Source organism: Mobula birostris, chromosome 2, assembly GCF_030028105.1.
Source record: "Mobula birostris isolate sMobBir1 chromosome 2, sMobBir1.hap1, whole genome shotgun sequence".
NCBI classification, from domain to species: Eukaryota; Metazoa; Chordata; class Chondrichthyes; order Myliobatiformes; family Myliobatidae; genus Mobula; species Mobula birostris.
Window position 1 is genome coordinate 2,054,229 of NC_092371.1, and position 19,559 is coordinate 2,073,787.

The 19,559-nt window shown below is 44.6% G+C and overlaps 1 protein-coding gene across 1 annotated transcript in view; it reads left to right on the forward strand.

The window, feature by feature from the left end:
* The window catches only part of ctnnbl1 (catenin, beta like 1), a 255,909-nt gene that overhangs the window by 204,128 nt on the left and 32,222 nt on the right, over positions 1–19,559 (forward strand). Inside the window, exons 13-15 of the mRNA XM_072280851.1 lie at positions 3,170–3,250; positions 10,027–10,164; positions 10,823–10,895. Of these exons, the coding sequence (XP_072136952.1) occupies positions 3,170–3,250; positions 10,027–10,164; positions 10,823–10,895 (292 nt within the window). The remainder of the gene's footprint in view (positions 1–3,169; positions 3,251–10,026; positions 10,165–10,822; positions 10,896–19,559) is intronic.

Here is a 19,559-nt window from a genome sequence, read left to right on the forward strand (position 1 = left end):
GTCTTCACTGTAAAATACAGTAGCAGTATAGTGGAAGTTCCAAATGTCAGGGTTCATGAAATGTGTGAAGTTACCATAACTAGAGAGAAGGTTCTTGGGAAACTGAAAGGTCTGAAGGTAGAAAAGTTAGCTGGACCAGATGGTGTACACCCAGGGTTCTGAAAGACATGGCTGAAGAGATTGTGGAAGAATTAGTAATGATCTTTCAAGAATCACTGGATTCTGGATGGTTCTGGAAGACTGGAAAATTGCAAATGTCACTCCACTCTTCTAGAAGGAGAGAGTCAGAAGAAAGGAAACTATAGGCCAGCTAGTCTGACCTTAGTGGTTGGAAAAGTGTTGGAGTCGATTATTAAGGATGAGGACTCAGGGTACTTGGAGCCAAATGATAAAATAGGCCATAGTGAATATGGTTTCGTCAAGGGAAAATTTTGCTGGACAGATCTGTGAAAGTCTTTGAAGAAGTAGCAAGCAGGATAGACAAAGGAGAACTAGTTGATGTTGTGTACTGCTCTTACTCCATCCTCCCGCCACCCTACCAAGGATAGGGTTCTTCTTGTCCTCACCTACCACCCCATCAACCTCTGCATCCAGCACATGATTCTCTGAAACTTCTGCCATCTCCAACGGGATCCCACCACCAAGCACATCTTTCCCTCTCTCCCTCCACCTACGCCCCCAACTTTCCGCTTTCCGCAGGGATCGCTCCCTACTCAACTCCATTGCCTGTTCGTCCCTCCCTACTGATCTCCCACCTGGCACTTATCCTTGCAAGCGGAACAAGTGCTACACCTGCTCCTACACCTCCTCGCTCACTACCAATCAAGGTCCTAAACAGTCCTTCCAGGTGAGGCAACACTTAACCTCTCAGTCTGTTGGGGTCATATACTGGTGCTCCCAGTGTGGCTTCATATATCGGTGAGACCCGATGTAGATTGGGAGACTGCTTTGCCGAACACCTAGGCCCCATCCACCTGAAAAGCGGGATCTTCCAATGGCCACCCATTTTAATTCCACTTCCCATTCCCATTCCAATATGTCTGTCCTTGTCCTCCTCCACTGTCGTGATGAGGTCATGCTTAAGTTGGAGGAACAACACCTTGTATTCCGTTTGGGTAGCCTCCAACCTGATGGCATGAACATTGACTTCTCTATCTTTCGCTAATGCCCCCACCCTCCCACCCCACTCTCCTTCACCATTTCACATCCCTTTTTCCCTCTCTCGCTTTATCTCCTTGCCCGTCCATCGCCTCCCTCTGGTGCTCCTACCCCTTTTCTTTCTTCCATGGCCTTCTGTCTCTTTTACCAATTTGTTTCCCAGCTCTTTACTTCATCCCCTCCCCCTTCAGGTTTCACCTATCACCTTGTGTTTCTCTCTTCCCTCCCCACACCTTTTAAAGCTACTCCTCAGCCTTTTTTCTCCAGTCCTGCCAAAGTGTTTCGGCCAGAAACGTCAACTGTACTCTTTTCCTAGATGCTGCCTGGCCTGCTAAGTTCCTCCATCATTTTGTGTGTGTCGCAGAAAGTCGAGAGGAAAATTGGATCAGCCATGATAAAATGGCGGAGCAGACTCAATGGCCCAAATTACCTAATTCTGCTCTTGTATTTTATGATCCTATGGTAATTGTATTTAGCTCCTTCCAATCTTTAATAATGAAATGGATGTATTCTTAAGAATTTATTGACTTGTTGGCACGTGACCAAGTGGTTAAGGCGTTCGTCTAGTGAATTGAAGGTTGCTAGTTCGAGCCTTGGCTGAGGCAGTGTGTGTGTCCTTGAGCAAGACACTTAACCACACGTTGCTGTGCAACGACACCAGTGCCAAGCTGTATAGGTCCTAATGCCCTTGCCTTGGACAACATCGGTGCCGTGGAGAGGGGAGATTTGCAGCATGGGCAACTGCCGGTCTTCCATACAACCTTGCCCAGGCCTGCACCCTGAAAACCTTCCAGGGCGCAAATCCATGGTCTCATGAGACTAACGGATGCCTATTAAAAACAAGGAACGTGTTGACATGTTTGAATATATTTGTGGACCTTTCAACAGCAGTGCTTCCTGATTTCCTTGTTTATATTCCTGTACACCTCAGTACTGAAAGAGACGTGATCTAATCTACTTTGCATCATCTTATCGTTCTTCATCTTTGAAAGGGTAGTTTCTCTTAAAACTGCATATTACCAACAGAAATGAGCAATCTGTGAAGTGGGTGAATATCAAATGAAAAAGACCTTTAACAGATGGTCATTACACTGCACTTTTAGATATAATGGTATTATTATTTATGTGTGCATAAATGCTAACTGCGTACATTGTTTTGACAGTATGTTTGAAATGTAGTCACACATTACTAGGTGATTTGCTGTAACATAGTAATAATTGATCTGGTGCTTGTTCCTAGTATTAATAGAAGATCAGGGGCTGAAATTTTTACCCTACTAATTCTTAAGATAAGCTTTTGCAAGTTGTTTTAAAGGAGCATTTCTTATCTGGCTTTATTTAGTTTTCTTTATGTCATTAAAACACAATGTTGTCTGGTTCAACACTGAAATAATGGCAATTTATACCATCAGTGCCAGTTTGTATTGAGCAAATTAACATGAGGCCATAAGACATAGGAGCAGAATTAGGCCATTTTGGTGTTGAGTATGAAATGGATATGGGCAAGAATTTCAAAAGACTATCCATTATGTGCATAGTTGAGGACGTACCCCACCTGGGGGTCTTCCTTCCTCCCTATGTCTTCTTTTGTTTCTGCTTCCTAACTCTCACAAAATGTTTTAATAATTAATAAAGCCAACACAGTTCTATTGCCCAAGTTGAAGGTCTGAATCAGTGCTGTCACTGCTACAGAAATTCCTTGACGGTGTTAATATTTTCCTCGGGCCAAGGTAGATTGCTGAAACTTAATCATCCACTTCATCACTTCCTGTGGTCACGTTATTATGGGACTCAGTCGAGAAAAAAGCTGAAATTGGTTTGCAATTTGTACATTGCCAGCACATGCTGCACTGTCACAATAAATTCACACCTATAACATCTGGTTGTTTCCTTCAGCCAAGGCTGCATCTAGTCATGAACTGCTGTCCTCAATAGGAACCAGCTAAATTGGGTTCTTGCATATTGCAGGCTTGTGTGGTCATTGATTGATAGCTATTTATGTTTCTTACAGGTCGATCGACTGATGGAGCTGCATTTTAAGTATCTGGAAGCTGTGCAGATAGCTGACAAGAAGATTGAAGGAGAAAAACATGTATGTATTAGCAAAACCTTTATGCATTTCTTGCAAACCTTTATGGTAATCTCTGACTTAACAACTAGTTAGTTGCATTTGATCTTAGGAGCTTAACAAAATTCGACTGGCATTTCATGAAGACATTTGCATGGGGTGATCAAAATAGAATTACTGATAAGAATAAAGTGCGACTTTTGTTAGTAATTGTCTAACACCATGGAAAGGAGTCATAAGCAATGTTGGTTGTAACAAAGTTCAGGGTTACCCATTCACACTGCAATGATAATTCAATATTCACTGTTCAGGAGAAAACTGTCACACTTTTTGACCACAATCATAAGATAAAATAAAATATGAAGTCTAGAGGAGAAAAAAAGCCTATTGAGATCTTGCCTGATACAAAGTAATCCGCCTTGCATGTGTCCTTGCAATTTTTCCAACCACAATGACAGACCTTCATTTTTAAAATGGAAGTCAATGATTTTAACCAGGCTGATTTCCAGTTTGCTCACAGTAACGAAAATGAAAACAACAGAATCCAAATGTCTCTGCAGTGTAGCAAAGTAATGCAGTTATTCAACATCACAGAATGAGAAATCTTGCAAGACTTCCCCCAATCTGTCAGAGTTCCCTTTGGTTGCGCAACCAGATTCAAGAGCCACTGAGTCTGTGGATTTAGGGTTAAGTCAATGTTTACAAGTGCAATCTATCAGTCTGATAAGAAAGCTGAAATTTTATGTGCACAATAGATGGCCTTAGAATAAAGAAGTTGTGCAAGATTCCTGGGCGATGCACTGACTATTAGGATGCCTTCTGCCATATACTGAACCTTCACGAAGCCTACAGATTGGGCAGACTCATGCTCCTACGCTACTTGATGTTATCTGCTTGAAGTAAAAGGGAAGAATTCCCTTCCCAGAACTGCCATTCCTCTGTAATCTCTGAAATGCAGCTGTGGACTGTATTCTGTAAAATCTGGAATCTGCCACTGATGTTGAAGCCAAGAATTCAGAGACATTTTGTCCTTCAGCTTCAAATATTGTGAAGTCCAGCTAGCACGATGTCAGACTCTGTTTTGAAATTCTTAGTTTGTAGATACATTACTGTACGTTACAATTTGTCCAGACTTCCTGTTCCTGGTTGTCTGCAAGTCATGAAACCTCTAATAGTGAAACCTAACCATTGCCTTCACCCATAAATACAATCTCCTCAGTGCAATTGCAAGTACACTTCTAGTCAGGTATGAATCCATCAGCTGGGCAATAAGTCAAGGTAGTGAAGAGAGAGTAATGTTCTTCTTGTTCAGATCTGGTATTCTTCACGTATTTAATGCTGTACTGTGTGTTACGATTTTAAATGTGGCCTGATTTGCCATCAAATGAACATGTTTAGATGATTGATGTTATACTACCTATGCTACTTTCTTTTGATGCGTATGGAGTCAGGAAGATACAATCCATCAAGTAACTATCATGTTTCATAACCTAAATGGTGTACAATGGGATTGCACTGCTGCGAGAAAAACAACTATGCAATTAAATTTTAGGCCAAGTACGTTTTTTTAAAGAAAATATCTTTTGATCGCTGGTGAGATTGCTATGCTGCCAAAGAGGGAAGCCTGTATGGCCTGCCAGAGAATGTTACGTAGGTTTTCTGCATTTTGGATATAGACTTGAATTATAGACTTTTTTCCTGTCTTATAGTATTTTATATTCTGTTTTTTTGCCCAATCTTTTGTTTTGTGTGTGCAGGGAAGGGTCGAAGTATCAGTAACATTTTTGTTTGTTTTTTTTGTGTGGGGGGAGGGATTTGGGGGTTGATGTTCGTACTGCCTTTCTTTCTTGGTTTTGTGGCTGTCTGGAGAAGAAGAATTTCAGAGTTGTATACTTTGATAATAAATTAACCTTTGAACCCTTTTCGGTCTTTTGCCTATGTTTAACTGTTCTTTATTAACATAGAAACATAGAAAATAGGTGCAGGAGTACGCCATTCGGCCCTTCGAGCCTGCACCGCCATTTAGTATGATCATGGCTGATCATCCAACTCAGAACCCTGCACCAGCCTTCCCTCCATACCCCGTGATCCCTTTAGCCACAAGGGCCATATCTAACTCCCTCTTAAATATAGCCAATGAACCGGCCTCAACTGCTTCCTGTGGCAGAGAATTCCACAGATTCACCACTCTCTGTGTGAAGAAGTTTTTCCTAATCTCGGTCCTAAAAAGCTTCCCCTTTATCCTCAAACTGTGACCCCTCGTTCTGGACTTCCCCAACATCGGGAACAATCTTCCTGCATCTAGCCTGTCCAATCCCTTTAGGATTTTATACGTTTCAATGAGATCCCCCCTCAATCTTCTAAATTCCAACGAGTATAAGCCTGGTTCATCCAGTCTTTCATCATATGAAAGTCCTGCCATCCCAGGAATCAATCTGGTGAACCTTCTTTGTACTCCCTCTATGGCAAGGATGTCTTTCCTCAGATTAGGGGACCAAAACTGCACACAATACTCCAGGTGTGGTCTCACCAAGGCCTTGTACAACTGCAGTAGTACTTCCCTGCTCCTGTACTCGAATCCTCTCGCTATAAATGCCAGCATACCATTCGCCTTTTTCACTGCCTGCTGTACCTGCATGCCCACTTTCAATGACTGGTGTATAATGACACCCAGGTCTCGTTGCACCTCCCCTTTTCCTAATCGGCCACCATTCAGATAATAATCTGTTTTCCTGTTTTTGCCACCAAAGTGGATAACTTCACATTTATCCACATTAAATTGCATCTGCCATGAATTTGCCCACTCGCCTAACCTGTCCAAGTCACCCTGCATCCTCTTAGCATCCTCCTCACAGCTAACACTGCTGCCCAGCTTCGTGTCATCCGCAAACTTGGAGATGCTGCATTTAATTCCCTCATCCAAGTCATTAATATATATTGTAAACAACTGGGGTCCCAGCACTGAGCCTTGCGGTACCCCACTAGTCACTGCCTGCCATTCTGAAAAGGTCCCGTTTATTCCCACTCTTTGCTTCCTGTCTGCCAACCAATTCTCTATCCACATCAATACCTTACCCCCAATACCGTGTGCTTTAAGTTTGCACACTAATCTCCTGTGTGGGACCTTGTCAAAAGCCTTTTGAAAATCCAAATATACCACATCCACTGGTTCTCCCCTATCCACTCTACTAGTTACATCCTCAAAAAATTCTATGAGATTCGTCAGACATGATTTTCCTTTCACAAATTCATGCTGACTTTGTCTGATGATTTCACCGCTTTCCAAATGTACTGTTATCACATCTTTGATAACTGACTCTAGCAGTTTCCCTACCACCGATGTTAGGTTAACCAGTCTATAATTCCCCGGTTTCTCTCTCCCTCCTTTTTTAAAAAGTGGGGTTACATTAGCCACCCTCCAATTCTCAGGAACTAGTCCAGAATCTAAAGAGTTTTGAAAAATTATCACTAATGCATCCACTATTTCTTGGGCTACTTCCTTAAGCACTCTGGGATGCAGACCATCTGGCCCTGGGGATTTATCTGCCTTTAATCCCTTCAATTTACCTAACACCACTTCCCTACTAACATGTATTTCCCTCAGTTCCTCCATCTCACTGGACCCTCTGTCCCCTACTATTTCTGGAAGATTATTTATGTCCTCCTTAGTGAAGACAGAACCAAAGAAATATTCAATTGGTCTGCCACGTCCTTGCTCCCCATAATCAATTCACCTGTTTCTGTCTGTAGGGGACCTACATTTGTCTTAACCAATCTTTTTCTTTTCACATATCTATAAAAGCTTTTATAGTCAGTTTTTATGTTCCCTGCCAGTTTTCTCTCATAATTTTTTTTCCCCTTCCTAATTAAGCCCTTTGTCCTCCTCTGCTGAACTCTGAATTTCTCCCAGTCCTCAGGTGAGCCACTTTTTCTGGCTAATTTGTATGCTTCTTCTTTGGAATTGATACTATCCCTAATTTCCCTTGTCAGCCACGGGTGCAGTACCTTCCTTGATTTATTCTTTTGCCAAACTGGGATGAACAATTGTTGTAGTTCATCCATGCGATCTTTAAGTGGGAAGATTTGAGGCATAACCTACTGAATATTTCTTGTTAACTCCCTACCTACCATCAATCACCTCAATTTCAAATTTAGCGTTTATTTCAGTTTTTATCATTCATTTTTCAGTATTTTAGTATTTTTCATTTTACAAAAACTGTTTTAATTGGTTTTTAAACATGTTGAAATTGCTATTTTGACTGGATCTTATGATAGTCCTTTGCTCAGTCATACCTCCATAAAAGTAACAATATTTTAAGTGAGGAGAAATCCGTAAATTCAGCTAATTTGTTTATTTTCTCTCAAGGCAAAATGTTTAAGAGTTACTAATTAATTGAAAGCAGATAGTAAAGAGATCCCTGAAAGTAGCAAGCCACGTAGACAGAAGCTTAATGCATAGAATTTAACTGTTAGAATGTTATATCATAACTATAAACACTTGTTTGGCTGCACAGGGAGTACTGTGTAGAGATCTGGCCATATTATAGGAGGAAGGTAATTATGCTGAAGAAAATGCAGAAAAGATTCACCAGGATGTTGCCTGGATTGGAGGATTTCACTAATGGAGAGAGATTGATTAGACTGGGTTTGTTATCCCTGGAGGAAACAAAAGAGGTGACCTGATAGAGATATACAAAGTTAAGAGGAATAGTTAGGGTAAGTAATTAAAATCTTTTTGTCATGGTAGAGATATGATAAACAATTAGTGTAAGGTCTGAAGGAGGAATTTGACAAGGGAATATTTGTGAGGCCTTCGTCAATCAGGGTCAGCCACGGATGTTGTGTCCTAGCTGTCTAGATAGGCAAACCTGAGCAGTATAATATGGAGGCTTCCCCTCACCACACATCTGATGAACCCAAAAGAACAGCAGAGACCAATAAAGTTCAGTACCAGCAGTGTTGCAGGAGTTGCCAGTCAGCATTGAACTCAATGTAGGACTGCCTACAGGACTCCAACTCCGGATTTTTCCCTGGGGGTTTACTCCTGAAGCCTGCCCTGTGAGCGGGTATAGCCACAAGAGAGTGGAGGATTGAGGGCAGTTTTCCCTTCTCCTAGGTGAGCTGCTAACCATGGTTGACGAGCCGCCTCTGCCCAAAGCGACTAGTTTTAAGGCACTAGTAACCCATCTTTGCCGCTTCTCCTTCGGTAGAAACAGCTCTGCCAGGTTTAGTAGCCAAGCCACACATAAAGGTCAGGAGCTGGACTTGGTTGTTAGAGGCTGTTTAAGGCACATGCCATTGAGAGCACTTTATAGGTAGTGGGAGCTTGTCCCCATTAACACCCTGGCTGTAACTACCTTAAGTAACGGGGGAAATAATTGCACATAATAACTGATGTTCGTGATTGGTCTGCCAGAGGAGGTGATGGAATGGGTACAATCACAACATTTATGAGCCATTTCGACAGGAACTTCAATAGGCAAGGCATAGAAGAGTACAAGAACTAATGTGGAAAATATGATTAGAGTGGGCAAAACAGTTGGCGTGGACATGATGGACCAATGAGCTGCCAGAGGAAGTGGTGGATTCGGGTACAATCACTGCATTGAAGAGGCAAAGACTGATATATACCTGTTTACATCCGAAAATGATCAATTCTGAATTCCTGTAAATGTTAACAAACAAAAAAAATCTGCAGATGCTGGAAATCCAGAGCAACACACACAAAATACTGGAGGAGGCCATGGATGGACATAGCGGAATGGAAATGGAAAGTGGAATTAAAATGGGTGAACAGCTGCCCCTACACCTCCTCCCTCAGTACCATTCAGGGTCCCAAATAGTCCTTCCAGGTGAGGCGACACTTCACCTGTGAGTCTGTTGGGGTCATGTACTGTGTTTGGTGCTCTCAGTGTTGGCTGTTGTATATTGGAGACCCGATGTAGATTGGGAGACCGCTTTGCCGAACATCTATGCTCCGTCCGCCAGAACAAGCGGGATCTGCCAGTGGCCGCCCATTTTAATTCCACTTCCCATTCCCTTTCTTCTTTCTTCCATGGCCTTCTGTCTCTTTCATCAATCAACTTCCTAGCTCTTTGCTTCATCCCTACCTCCAAGTTTCACTTATTGCCTGGCATTTCTCTCTCCCCTCCCCCCACTTTTCAAATCTACATCTCAGTTTTTTTCTCTTCAGTCCTGCAAAAGGGTTTCAGCCCAAAATGTCGACTGTACTTTTTTTCCATAGATGCTGCCTGGCCTGCTGAGTTCCTCCAGCATTTTGTGTGTGTTTTTCCTGTAAATGTGTACTGGCTTTTGAAGTGTGTAAGTATGCTTACTTTCTTAGATGCCCATGATAATCTTGGAAGTTCTCACAGTGTGTCTTAACCAATAATTATTTTTGAAATATGCTCATAATTTCCATGAAAGCCAACTAATGTTGGGTATTTTTAAATATACCATATTATAGGTAGATATGTATAATTTGCCTTTTTTTCCAAAAAAAAAGTGTGAAGAAAGTATTCTCCCTTTAAATTAGAAAGAATCAAACTACTCAAAACAAAAATTCCTTTACTGCAGCTTACCAAGTATGGTTGAAAATAACCATTTATCTTGGTATTGATTGACTTTTAGTTTTGACATATTTGATGTTTTAAAAAAAATTAAATCTCTCCTTTTTTATAATTTTAAGCTGCTGAGGTAGGCCTCTTCCTTTTGATTTTGTCAGTCAGTTAATTCCAGTTTTTGTTGCTGTCAGTGAAAATGCTAAACTCTTGTTTATGCTATTATCCTTGTTTATCCAGGATATGGTCCGTCAAGGGGAAATAATTGATGATGATATGGAAGATGAATTTTACCTGAGGCGTTTGGATGCTGGCCTGTTCGTCCTTCAGTTAGTTTGTTACATCATGGTGGAGACCTGCAGTGCTGGAATCCCTCAGGTGATTTCAAAATCTATTCACTAAGAATTCTTCATACCCAAATATATCTGTGATGAGTGCATTTTTATTGCTGATGGTATATGGGGAAATTGAGGCTGACTTTTGAAAGTTATTGATCATATACATTGTTTCATGTGAACCCTGGAAAACTGAAACTACAATCAAGTGTGCTTAACAAGCACTTATGAGGCACAAATGTTTTGAATTTTGTCTGTGCACATTTATTTTCTGGATTTATCCTTAATTGGAATTGTGCTTCAAACTGTGAAATTCATCACTCTTTGTTAAATGGGTTCAGCTCATTCCGTAAGATTTCTGTAAGTTTGAGAGTGGAATCATTAAGGATGATACAACCATTAGCCTACTCCTCCAGTAAGATTCCAGTTTTTCAACTTCTTGGGTATCTGACTCACCTGAAGCACATTCATCTTTTCTACTTTCATCCAACCAGTATCACAGCTATTACATGCCAGCAATAAGAAAACTATTTTAGAACAATATTTACACAGCTTTGACACCTGGTAACTTTTCTTGTTCACAAATTTAAGAATTATTTGATATGTTCATTGAAAAGTAAGATGATTTGAACAGTAGTGCACTGGATAGCAAGTTGTAACTGGGGAGGGAATGTACTGAGATTGTTTGTGCTTGTTTTTAGATAAAGCAGCGTGTGCACCAGATTCTGAATATGCGAGGTGGTTCGACCAAAGTGGTTCGACATATCTTGAGAGGTATGAGTGAAAGTGTTCAGCATATAAGCCATTAATTCTAAATGCTTCTATTGGTTGAACAGCTGCCCACAAATGCCATATTTTCCTATAATAAATAATTCTACCCTTGTTGAGAAGAACAAACATTTCTCCCTCGAGCTCATCAATGTTAGTCTACATTGCCATACTTTGACAGTGCATATTCGCATCAGGGCAAAAATGAATGTCCTAACTTTATACATGTTCTTTGCAGCTTGGGGCTATTGCTGCAGCTTGATATGATATGGCAGTGATTCCAGAGTGTGACATTTTATTCATCGGATTGTTGTCTGTATTAATATTGCAGTAGAAGATGTTATGCTAGAAGAGGCCCTTCAGCCCACAATGTCTGTGCTAACCATGATGCCAAATTAATCTGATCCCATTTACCTGCACATGATCCATATCCCTCCATTCACTGCATGTTCATGTGCCTGTCTAAATGGCGTTTAAGAATTTTTCCTCATTTGGGAGGACTATCATTTTTTTCAATCATTTTTATTTGTGCATATTGAATTGGGTGTATAGAAGGTATTGGATGAATGTTTTGATCTATAATTCTCGAAAACAAGTTAAATGCAGTTGTGTGGATGAAAACTGCCGAGCACACCTGCCTCATTTTGAGGAGCTCATTTGATTCTGTGATCCAGCATTTGAGGCAATTGTACAGGTTGATTCACGTGCTCTGTCTCAGTGGCCAGCCTAACCTCTCTAAGGTTTTCAGTCGGAAATTTGAAGGAATTTTTTGGCTGCAGCAGGGTGCTCAAATTATTGGCCTCTACCTAGAGGTCCGAGTACAGTTGTGGAAATGCCCTTGTTTGCCATTGAAAAGAACATTGTGTTCGGTTTAATTCTAATACGTCTGCTATCTCTGATATGAACATTTTATAACCTAATCAAATTAGCTGAATACGGATTAATAGAGATTATTTAATAGATCTTCATAATCTACTTGTACTTTAGCTTGGTAATTTGTGATTTTGTGGGGTCATTTGGGCACGTAACCATTAATGCACTTTATGTTGTCAGCTGGGATAGTATTTGCAAACAAAGTGGGATTAATAGTTTGAAAAATCAGGGATTGAGCCATTAGGTTGACTTGAATTTTTAAATAGAGTGTAACACACACAAAATGCAGCAGATCAGGCAGCATCTATGGAGAGGGATAAAGAGTCGATGTTTCGAGCTAAGACCCTTCATCAGGCAGAATGTCTTATGTTTAATCTATAAATAAAGTTCTATTTGTATAAAATGTCATTTTATATATTTAAAATGAGTTTATCTTGCTCCTGGTTGGTGTTTAAGCGCATATTATCTGCAAACAGTAACTTAGCAAATTCAAACTGCTCAAGCTTGCTGCAATATTTGAAGAGCATTTCAATGAATTAATTCTTTAAATTGGGACTGGATTTTGTTGCATTCTTTGGCTGTTGTGATATAATAACTGGATAGAGGTTAATTCTTCAGTAAATGCTTGATATATATTATTTTTCCAACCCTTAAGTGAGTCTCATTTAATCTTTGAGTTTTTCATTAGAAATATCTACTGTCTCTTGCATGGCATTGTGTTTCAGGAAAAGATATTTTTGGTTTATTATATGCAACAAAATATCAAGCATAGATAACCTACATTGGGACAGCGTACTACTCTGTAAGCTTACTTACTGGAATATTGTGTACAAATGATGCTTGTAGTTTTATATTACATGCACTTGGGCGCATTTAGCCATGACTTTGACAGTCTTTGGGCCCAGAGGGAGTGCATAATGTTTGAGACAGAGCTGAAGAATAATAGATTGTGGGTTCATTAACTGCACATTCGCAGCATAATAACTTTTTGTTTGTTTTATTATGTCCCCTAGCTATGTATAGAAACACACTCCCATGACAAATGTGCAGAAATCAGCACTAAGGCAGTAGCTGCTCTTCCTCTGAGAGTACAGAATTGGTTCCCTTTGTGGTACTCTGTTCTCCAAGGAGAATGTGTACTCCAATTTCAAAACTCATATCTATAGGAAGCCAAAGATTTCTAAATGTAAATTATTTCTTAAAAACAATGTTTTTCGGAATGCCATCCTACCATGTCTATCAAAGTACATAAATGTTGCAATATACTACCCTGAGATTCATTTCTTGCGGACCTCCTCTGCCTGTAAGGAGTTTGTCTGTTCACCCCATGATCGTGTTGGTTTCCTCCGGATGCTCCAGTTTCCTCCCACACTCCAGTACTAGATGGTAGATTGATTGGTCATTGTAAACTGTCCTGTGATTAGGCTGGGATTAAATTGGGAGATTGCTGAGTGGTGCAGCTCAAAGGACTGGAAGGCCTGCTCTGCTGTATCTCAATAAATTAATCAAGAACAAAGAAGTAGAACAGAATCAATGAAAAACAGCAAAGACAGACAAGCAGCAAAAAATAAACTCTGCAAATACAAAAAGAAAACAAATTTTATCATATTATTTATTTATTATTGTTTCGTGTGTGTGTGTGTGTGTGTGTGTGTGTGTGTGTGTGTGTTTATCTATGTTGGGGGGTGAGAGCATGAGTTGTAGAGCCCTTGAAAGGAAGTCCATAGTTTGTGGAATCAGTACAGTGTTGTGGTGAGTAAAACTAACCCCACTGGTTCAGGAGCCTGATGATTCCTGAATCTGGAAATGTGGGACCTAAGGCTGCTGTACCTCCTTCCCGATCGCAGCAGCAAGACCAGAGCGTGGCCTGGATGCTGGGGGTCCTTGATGTCTTTTAAAATTATTACAAGATGTTCTACATTTTAAATTTTAAATATTTATCTACGTATTTACAAAAGAGCAAATCAAATATATTTTCATCAAGCATCCAAAACTTGAATCATATATTACCAAATCACCAAAACATGCTCCATAAGTAGATTGTCTTGTGTTTCAGTATAAAGATCATCTTCTGATTTGCTTGTTTTTGAACCTCTTGCTTTTCATAGAACCATAGAACATTACAGCACAGAAAACAGGCCATTCGGCCCTTCTAGTCTGTGCCAAAACTTTATTCGGTTAGTCCCATTGACCGGCACCTAGTCTATAACCCTCCTGACCTCTCCCATCCATGTATTTATACAAATTGTTCTTAAAACTTAAGAGTGAGCCCGCATTTACCACATCAGATAGCAGCTGGTTCCATATTCCCACCACTCTCTGAGTTGAAGTAATTCCCCCTAAATCTTTCCCCTTTCACCCACCATGACCTCTGACTGCTCACTCCCCTTCAAGTGATATCCTGGACACTAGCCCCCAGGAGACAACGCACTATTTGGCATCACTTTTGCTGCCTCCTAACTATCAAGTCCCCTATGACTATTGCTCGGCCTGACTTCACCCTACCCTTCTGAGGCTCAGAGCTGACCACAGTGCTACTGGTCTGGCTGCTGCTGCCTTGCCAACATAGGTCATCCAGCTGATCAGTACCGGAAGGGTATATCTTTTGGTAAGAGGAATGGCTACAGGGGGATTCTGCACTGACTTTTTTCTCTCTTTACCTGTCTCACCGCTCACCCTTCGACTCCCTGAATTCTGCACACTTGAGTGTAACCACCTGCTCAAAAGTCTTATCTATCGATCACTCTGCCTCCCAAGTGATCCTTACTCCATCCAGCTCCAGCTCCAGCTCCTTAATGTGGTCTTTCATGAGCTGGAGTTGGCTGAGCTTCCCGCAGGGAAGAGCATCCCATTCCCATGGACTCCCACATCCTAAAGGAAGAGCATTCCTGAGCCATATCTGCCATCCTGCCTGCACTGTACTATGGGCAACGAAGACCAGATCAGCAATAATAAAAGGAAAACCCGACCCTTCTTGCTTGTTTCTTTGGCCTCAGCCTCTTCTTATTGAAGCCTCTCAAGTCAAAGGCTCCAGTTCCCACTCTGACTCTACCCCATACTCCGCTTGACTCTCTCTCTCTTTTATGGTTTAAGCAATAAGAAAAAACAAATGAAAGCAGAAAGAAGTCACTGCATTTGGTGGTGCTCTGCCTGCATTCCACTGGCACCAAAAATAATAATATGAGCTATTATTATTTTTATAATTTATAATTCTATTATTACAATGAATGTTTTCTAAACACAATTTTTTTTAGTGAAAACAGCAGGAAATGAAAGAAAGTTTCTGCTTTGTCTTTGCCACTGAATTCTTTTTCCATCCAAAATTTACCGATTTTAGGAGTATTGTAGAAAAGAGGACTCTCTTTTAATGGCATATATGCACAAGTCTCTCAGCATTGTAGCATAGCAGTTAGTGTAATGCTACAACACTAGCCAACTGGGTTCAATTCTTGCCACTGTCAGTAAGGAGTTTGTACATTCTCCCCATGACCACGTGGGTTTCCTCTGGGTGCTCCGGTTTCCTCACACATTCCAAAGACGTACAGGCTAGTAGTGCAGCGGTGTGCTACACACAGCGCTAGAATAACCACACGGAGTCGGTGAGTTAGAGTTGCGATGAAAAGAGATTTATTCAAACTTCGCGGCCTGCTTTAAAGCCTTCCCGTTCCCGCCCTCCCTGGGGCGGGATTGCTGTGGGGAATGCATATTCCCAGACCCTTTCTGTGCGTGGGATTTTCCCCCTGCTGGTGAAGATGGCCTGGCGCCCTTTTTGGGGCCGGCCCTCTGCCTGCGCGCGCGGTTGTGAGCCGGTTCGTGTGTGCCAGAAAGTGGGTCGCCAGATAACCCCCCCCCCCCAATACCGGCGATACCTCCCCCAGTGTCCACAGTCTGGATCGGCCTCTGTTTGGGAGGTCTGCCCCTGCGCCGCGGTGCCTGAGCCTGGACCGGCTGCGCCAAGTCCACATGGGCCGATTCGAGTCGGTCCACCGTGAAAACCTCCTCTCTCCCCCCAATGTCCAGCACGAACGTGGACCCGTTGTTCCTGATCACCTTAAACGGCCCCTCGTAGGGCCGCTGTAGCGGTGCCCGGTGTCCACCCCGTCGTACAAAAAGAAACTTACAGTTCTGCAGGTCTTTGGGTACGCAGGTCGGGCTCTGTCCGTGCTGTGCAGTGGGGATGGGGGCCAGGTTACTGAGCCTCTCCCATAGTCTGTTCAGGACTGCTGTGGGTTCTTCCTCTTGCCCCCTTGGGGCTGGTATGAACTCTCCTGGGACTACCAGGGGTGCGCCGTACACCAACTCGGCCGACGAGGTGTGCAGATCCTCTTTGGGCACCGTGCGGATTCCGAGCAGGACCCAGGAAAGCTCGTCCACCCAGTTAGGCCCCTCCAGGCGGGCCATGAGAGCCGATTTCAGGTGACGGTGGAAGCGCTCCACTAGTCCGTTCGACTGTGGGTGGTAGGCAGTTGTGTGGTGTAGCTGCGATCCTAAAAGGCTGGCCATAGCCGACCACAGGCTGGAGGTGAACTGGGCGCCCCTGTCGGAGGTAATGTGGGCCGGTACCCCGAAGCGGGCTACCCAGGTTGCGATCAGTGCTCGGGCGCAGGATTCGGAGGTGGTGTCGGTGGGACTGCCTCTGGCCATCTGGTGAACCGGTCTATCATAGTTAGGAGGTACCGCGCTCCTCGTGACACTGGCAGGGGCCCCACGATATCCACATGAATGTGGTCGAACCTCCGGCGGGTGGGTTCGAATCGCTGCGGCGGAGCCTTGGTATGCCGATGCACCTTGACCGTTTGGCACTGCATGCACGTTTTGGCCCATTCACTGACCTGTTTACGCAGTCCATGCCACACAAACCTGTTGGCGACCAGCCGGACGGTTGTTGTGGTGGAGGGGTGTGCTAAGTTGTGAATGGATTCGAAAACCCGCCGGCGCCAGGCTGCTGGGACGACGGGGCGGGGTTGGCCGGTCGCTACGTCACATAGTACGGTCCTCTCACCTGGGCCTACGGGGAGGTCTTGGAGCTGCAAACCGGAGACTGCAGTCCTGTAACTGGGGATCTCAGCGTCTGCCTGCTGTGCCTCTGCCAGCGCTGCATAGTCCACCCCTGGGACAGGGCCTGTATGGTAGGTCTGGATAGTGCGTCCACCACGACGTTGTCCTTTCCCGAGACATGCCGGATGCCCGTCGTGTACTCGGAGATGTAGGACAGATGTTGCTGCTGGCGGGACGACCAGGGGTCGGACACCTTCGTGAACACAAAGGTAAGCGGTTTGTGGTCTGTGAACGCGGTGAAGGGCCTACCTTCTAAGAAGTACCTGAAATGCCGGATTGCCAGGTATAGTGCCGATAGCTCCCGGTCGAAAGCACTGTATTTGAGTTCGGGTGGTCGTAGGTGTTTGCTGAAGAACACCAGGGGTTGCCAGCAACCCTCGATGAGTTGTTCCAGCACTCTACCGACCGCTGTGTTGGATGTGTCCACCATGAGGGCAGTAAGAACATCCGTTCTGGGGTGCACTAGCATCGCGGTGTTTGCCAAGGCTTCTTTGGTTTTAACGAAAGCGGTTGCGGCCTCTTTGTCCCAGGTAATGTCCTTGCCCTTACCCGACATCAGAGTGAAGAGGGGGCGCATGGTTCAGGCTGCTGAGGGGAGGAAATGGTGGTAGAAATTCACCATACCCACGAATTCCTGCAGGCCTTTGATTGTATTGGGTCGGGGGAAGTTGCGGACCGCGTCTACCTTGGTGGGCAGCGGGGTTGCCCCGTCTTTAGTAATCCTGTGGCCCAAGAAGTCGATGGTGTCGAGTCCGAACTGGCATTTGGCTGGGTTGATTGTAAGGCTGAATTCGCTCAGGTGGGAGTAGAGCTGGCGGAGGTGGGACAGATGCTCCTGCCGACTACTGCTGGCTATGAGGATGTCGTCCAAATAGATGAATGCAAAGTCCAGGTCACGTCCCACCGCGTCCATTAGCCGCTGGAAAGTCTGTGCGGCATTCTTTAGACCAAACGGCATTCGGAGGAATTCGAAAAGTCCGAACGGGGTGATAAGTACTGTTTTGGGGATGTCATCCGGATGTACAGGGATTTGATGGTATCCCCGGACGAGGTCTACCTTGGAAAAGATCCTTGCGCCGTGTAGGTTTGCTGCGAAGTCTTGAATGTGCGGCACAGGGTAGCGGTCTGGCGTTGTAGCCTCGTACAGTCTGCGGTAGTCACCGCATGGTCTCCAGCCCCCCATTGCCTTGGGCACCATGTGAAAGGGGGAGGCCTATGGGCTGTCGGACCGTCGTATGATCCCCAATTCCTCCATCTTCTTGAACTCCTCCTTCGCCAGTCGGAGCTTGTCCGGGGGAAGCCTTCGAGCACGGGCGTGGAGGGGTGGTCCCTGGGTCGGGATGTGGTGCTGTACTCCGTGTCTGGGCATGGTTGCCGTGAACTGCGGTGTCAGTACTGATGGGAAATCCGCCTGGACCCTGGTGAATTCATCGTCAGACAGCGTGATGGAGTCCAGGTGTGGGGCTGGCAACTGTGCTTCACCCAGGGAGAACGTTTGAAAAGTCTTGGCATGGACTAATCACTTCCCTTGCAGGTCGACCAGCAGGCTGTGGGCTCGTAGAAAATCCGCCCCCAGGAGTGGCTGGGCCACGGTGGCCAGTGTGAAGTTCCACGTGAACCAGCTGGAGCTGAACTGTAGCCGCACCGTGCGGGTGCCGTAGGTTCGTATTGTGCTGCCATTTGCGGCCCTCAGGGTGGGTCCGGGTTCTCTGTTGCGGATATCATAACTCGTTGGAGGTAAGACGCTGATCTCCGCTCCGGTGTCGACCAAAAAGCGGCGTCCTGACTGCTTGTCCCAGACGTACAGGAGGCTGTCCTGATGGCCAGCCGCCGTAGCCATCAGCGGCGGCTGGCCCTGGCGTTTCCTGGGAATTTGCAGGGTGGTCTGCAGCGGCGGGCCTCTGTGCCCCACCGCTGGTGGTAGAAACACCATTGTTCGTTGGGCTCCTCACTCCCGTCGCCGGGTTTTGTAGGCTCTGCTGCCGGGCCTGGTCCGGTCTGTCGTTGGGCACGCGGCTTGGTGATCTGTGCGACGGATGCCCCTCTCTCTTTCCTGGCATTCTACAGCACATCTGCTTGGGCTGCCACCTCCCGGGGGTTGCTGAAATCTGCGTCGGACAGCAGCAGGCATATGTCCTCGGGCAGTTGCTCTAGGAACGCCTGCTCAAACATGAGGCAGGGTTTGTGTCCTTCAGCCAGGGCCAGCATCTCGTTCATTAATGCTGACTGTCTCCCAAACCATCCAGGTGCATTAAGCGGCGTGCTCGTTCGCGCCGTGAGAGTCCGAAAGTCCTTATGAATGCTGTGTATTTGCCGTCCTCCGGGGGCGACTGTATAAACTCCTCAACTTGTGCAGCTTTCTCCTGGTCGAGTGAGCTCAGCACGTAGTAGTAGCGAGTGGATTCCGAGGTTATCTGCCGAATATGGAATTGAGCTTCTGCTTGTTCGAGCCATAAATGGGGTCGCAGCTTCCAGAAGCTTGGCAGTTTTAACGAAACTGCGTGAACAGTTGCGGTGTCGGTCATCTCTGGTCCAAATATCGTTTGGGCTGTCAGGGTCACCAATTGTAGCGGTGTGCTACACACAGCACTAGAATAACCACACGGAGTCGGTGAGTTAGAGTTGCAATGAAAAGAGATTTATTCAAACTTCGTGGCCTGCTTTAAAGCCTTCCCGTTCCCGCCCTCCTTGGGCGGGATTGCTGTGGGGAATGCATATTCCCAGACCCTTTCCGCGCGC